At 52.6% G+C, this 4,253-nt stretch overlaps 1 protein-coding gene across 1 annotated transcript; it reads right to left on the bottom strand.

Annotated features, from left to right (window-relative positions):
- Window positions 1-2,559: 2,559 nt before the first annotated feature.
- LOC138360893 (uncharacterized) lies at window positions 2,560-3,767 on the bottom strand. The gene is made up of 2 exons (XM_069320402.1): window positions 3,445-3,767; window positions 2,560-3,292 (listed from the first exon to the last, which is right to left on the bottom strand). The coding sequence occupies exons 1-2, from the start codon at window positions 3,765-3,767 to the stop codon at window positions 2,560-2,562; spliced, it is 1,056 nt and encodes a 351-aa protein (XP_069176503.1).
- Window positions 3,768-4,253: the final 486 nt, after the last annotated feature.

Below are 4,253 nucleotides of genomic sequence, written 5' to 3'. Positions count from 1 at the left end.
ATCATCCTCCCTGGTGCATCATCATCCTCCCTGGTGCATCACCATCCTCCCTGGTGCATCACCATCCTCCCTGGTGCATCACCATCCTCCCTGGTGCATCACCATCCTCCCTGGTGCATCACCATCCTCCCTGGTGCATCACCATCCTCCCTGGTGCATCATCATCCTCCCTGGTGCATCATCATCCTCCCTGGTGCATCACCATCCTCCCTGGTGCATCACCATCCTCCCTGGTGCATCTCCATCCTCCCTGGTGCATCACCATCCTCCCTGGTGCATCACCATCCTCCCTGGTGCATCACCATCCTCCCTGGTGCATCTCCATCCTCCCTGGTTCATCACCATCCTCCCTGGTGCATCACCATCCTCCCTGGTTCATCACCATCCTCCCTGGTACATCACCATCCTCTCTGGTTCATCACCATCCTCCCTGACTCATCACCATCCTCCCTGGTTCATCACCATCCTCCCTGGCTCATCACCATCCTCCCTGGTTCATCACCATCCTCCCTGACTCATCACCATCCTCCCTGGTGCATCACCATCCTCCCTGGTTCATCACCCTCCTCCCTGGTGCATCACCATCCTCCCTGGCTCATCACCATCCTCCCTGGCTCATCACCATCCTCCCTGGTTCATCACCATCCTCCCTGGGCTGATTGCTCACCACTCAGCAGCACGGACGGAGGCCGGGGCCCAGCCACATGCAGGCTTGGGGAAGCTCGCAGGACACATCTATATATCACATTCATGAGATTTGATTTATTTATACGTGGACGCCCAAGCTTCCACCAGATGAGGTGTTTACACGTGTTGTGCTCATTCCTCAACAATTTATTTTCGGAAATGTTGCAGGAAATAATATCTCTTTTATAAAATAAAATGACTCTATGTTGGTGTGTGTCTGTGGATGGAGGCCAGATACTCGCTGTTAGCTTTACCTTCAGCCCAAACTTACCTCTAGCCTTACCGTAGGCGAATTCGGGTCGACCTAATTGCTCAAATTTGAGAAAAGTTGGCACCGGCAAAAGGGAGCCGGTCGGCCGAGCAGACAGCACACTGGACTTGTGATCCTGTGGTCCCGGGTTCGATCCCAGGTGCCGGCGAGAAACAATGGGCAGAGTTTCTTTCATCCTATGCCCCTGTTACCTAGCAGTAAAATAGGTACCTGGGTGTTAGTCAGCTGTCACGGGCTGCTTCCTGGGGGTGGAGGCCTGGTAGAGGACCGGACCGCGGGGACACTAAAGCCCCGAAATCATCTCAAGATAACCCTCAAGAAGAACCCATTGCGACTCCCATGATGTTTGAAAATGTGTATTTTTATGAAGAGCGGTTTTTTTTTCAATATAATATTATGGTAGATTTGCATTCTAGGGATGCAGGCACTTTAATGATGTAAGTTTCTTGGTCCGCCCAGGCACTAGCTGGTGATCTCCAACACCAAGTAGAGCAGGGCAGTGAGCAACCTCCTTGCTCACTGCCCTTGAAAATATTAGAGGGGCTGGTCCCTAACCTGCACACAGAAATAACACCACATGAGACCAGGAGGCATGGCAGGATGTGCAGAATACCCCCGTTGAACAGCAGAGGTGCAACAGGTACTCTGAGAGAGAACTCTATCAACATCAGAGGTCCGAGACTGTTCAACACGCTTCCACTACACATAAGGGGCATAGCTGGCCGACCTCTCACAGTGTTCAAGAGAGAACTCGATAAGCACCTCCAAAGGATTAATGATCAACCAAGCTGTGATTCATACGTCAGACTGCGAGCAGCAGCGTCCAACAGCCTGGTTGACCAGTCCAGCAACAGGCAGGTCTGGTCGAGAACCGGGCGGCAGGAACGCTAAGCCCCGAAATCATCGCAAGGTGACCTCCTGACTGTCCTGAGAGGTAGTAAGGATGCACAAAGACCTCAATGCAATAAAACCTGAAATTTTTAGATTCCGTAAAAAATTTAATTTTATGTGAATAAAGTCAATGTTAATTTGTCAATGTTAACTGTTGTCAATAAAGAAGTTAATCATAAGGAGCTAACCTTGTGGTGGGAGGAGCAGCAGGCAGCAGAAGGTGAAGGCCAGCGGTGTCTCCATCTTCAGGTCGCCTCCCTCAGGACACCACCGTCAAATATAACTTCTCGTGGCTTGCGGCTATAACTTCCCTTCCTGAAGAACTGGCTCTCCTCGCGCTCCTGGGTGAGTCTCTACGCTCAAGGCTTCACAGTTCCAGCTACTGTTTCATCTGGTATCGATAATGTTAATCACACTTTAAAAATTAAGGAACTTTCAGTTTTTCGTCGATATAATAAGGTAGTTTACTACACCAAGGACTATTGAACACTATTTAGCCTGCTCTGGGAGCCATACACACTCCACAGCCTGCATGAAGGCCTGCCAGGTCAGGAGTCATGTTAGAATACGTGCATTCGTGTAAGGTTATCATCAGGTTGTATCTGTATTTGTAGTCATTATTTTAGTCTAACAAGATGATGCCTGGCAGTGCTGTAGGTTACATGACCCAGCGTAACCCATGGGAGGAGACCTACAACGGGAGACAGAGACTACCCACAACTGGGCAACAGCACATCTGCCTCTTTGGCGTTATTGTATGTGGGTGGGTCCCCCGGAGTGTACCTGGGTGTGACTAGGTCCCCCGGAGTGTACCTGGGTGTGACCAGGTCCCCCGGAGTGTGCCTGGGTGTGACTAGGTCCCCCGGAGTGTAGCTGGGTGTGGCCAGGTCCCCCGGAGTGTACCTGGGTGTGACCAGGTCCCCCGGAGTGTGCCTGGGTGTGACTAGGTCCCCCGGAGTGTACCTGGGTGTGACCAGGTCCCCCGGAGTGTGCCTGGGTGTGACTAGGTCCCCCGGAGTGTACCTGGGTGTGGCCAGGTCCCCCGGAGTGTACCTGGGTGTGACCAGGTCCCCCGGAGTGTACCTGGGTGTGACTAGGTCCCCCGGAGTGTACCTGGGTGTGGCCAGGTCCCCCGGAGTGTACCTGGGTGTGACCAGGTCCCCCGGAGTGTACCTGGGTGTGACCAGGTCCCCCGGAGTGTACCTGGGTGTGACCAGGTCCCCCGGAGTGTACCTGGGTGTGACCAGGTCCCCTGGAGTGTACCTGGGTGTGGCCAGGTCCCCCGGAGTGTACCTGGGTGTGACCAGGTCCCCCGGAGTGTACCTGGGTGTGACCAGGTACCCAAGAGTGTACCTGGGTGTGACCAGGTCCCCTAGAGTGTACCTGGGTGTGACCAGGTCCCCCGGAGTGTACCTGGGTGTGACCACGTCCCCCGGAGTGTACCTGGGTGTGACCAGGCACCCAAGAGTGTACCTGGGTGTGACCAGGTCCCCAGGAGTGTACCTGGATGTGACCAGGTCCCCAGGAGTGTACTTGGATGTGACCAGGTCCCCAGGAGTATACCTGGGTGTGTGACCTGGTCCCCAGGAATGTACCTGGGTGAGACCAGGTCCCCCAGAGTGTGCCTGGGTGTGACCAGGTCCCCCGGAGTGTGCCTGGGTGTGACTAGGTCCCCCGGAGTGTACCTGGGTGTGACCAGGTCCCCCGGAGTGTACCTGGGTGTAACAAGGTCCCCCGGAGTGTACCTGGGTGTGACCAGGTCCCCCGGAGTGTACCTGGGTGTGACCAGGTCCCCCGGAGTGTACCTGGGTGTGCCCAGGTCCCCCGGAGTGTACCTGGGTGTGACCAGGTCCCCCGGAGTGTACCTGGGTGTGACCAGGTCCCCCAGAGTGTACCTTGGGTCACTGCCTGCGATCATCGACCTCCCACACATTAGGCAATAATAGTATTTATAAGAGAGAGACAGAGATAGACATACAGAGGCCGAGACAGTCACAGACAGACAGAGATGGATAAATCAATGGATTGATCGTGGTATAGATAGATAGTCGATTAGTCGGATGGAAAATGGATAGACCTATAGTTGGCAGATAGACTGATATTTTGGTGGATAGTTGGATAGGTGTGTATATATATATATATATATATATATATATATATATATATATATATATGTCGTACCTAGTAGCCAGAACGCACTTCTCAGCCTATTATGCAAGGCCCGATTTGCCTAATAAGCCAAGTTTTCATGAATTAATGTTTTTTCGACTACCTAACCTACCTAACCTAACCTAACCTAACTTTTTCGGCTACCTAACCTAACCTAACCTATAAAGATAGGTTAGGTTAGGTTAAGTAGGGTTGGTTAGGTTCGGTCATATATCTACGTTAATTTTAACTCCAA

Source organism: Procambarus clarkii, unplaced genomic scaffold (genome assembly GCF_040958095.1).
Source record: "Procambarus clarkii isolate CNS0578487 unplaced genomic scaffold, FALCON_Pclarkii_2.0 HiC_scaffold_128, whole genome shotgun sequence".
NCBI classification, from domain to species: Eukaryota; Metazoa; Arthropoda; class Malacostraca; order Decapoda; family Cambaridae; genus Procambarus; species Procambarus clarkii.
This window is presented reverse-complemented; position numbering and strand designations above follow the sequence as displayed.

What these genes read in the sequence shown, in the direction of transcription:
- LOC138360893 (XM_069320402.1), bottom strand. Translation starts at nt 3,767, where the DNA reads ATGATCGCAGGCAGTGACCCAAGGTACACTCTGGGGGACCTGGTCACA. An exon ending in GGGGACCTGGTCTCACCCAG is followed by an intron (nt 3,293 to 3,444) that starts GTACATTCCTGG and finishes GGTCACACCCAG; the next exon opens with GTACACTCCGGGGGACGTGG.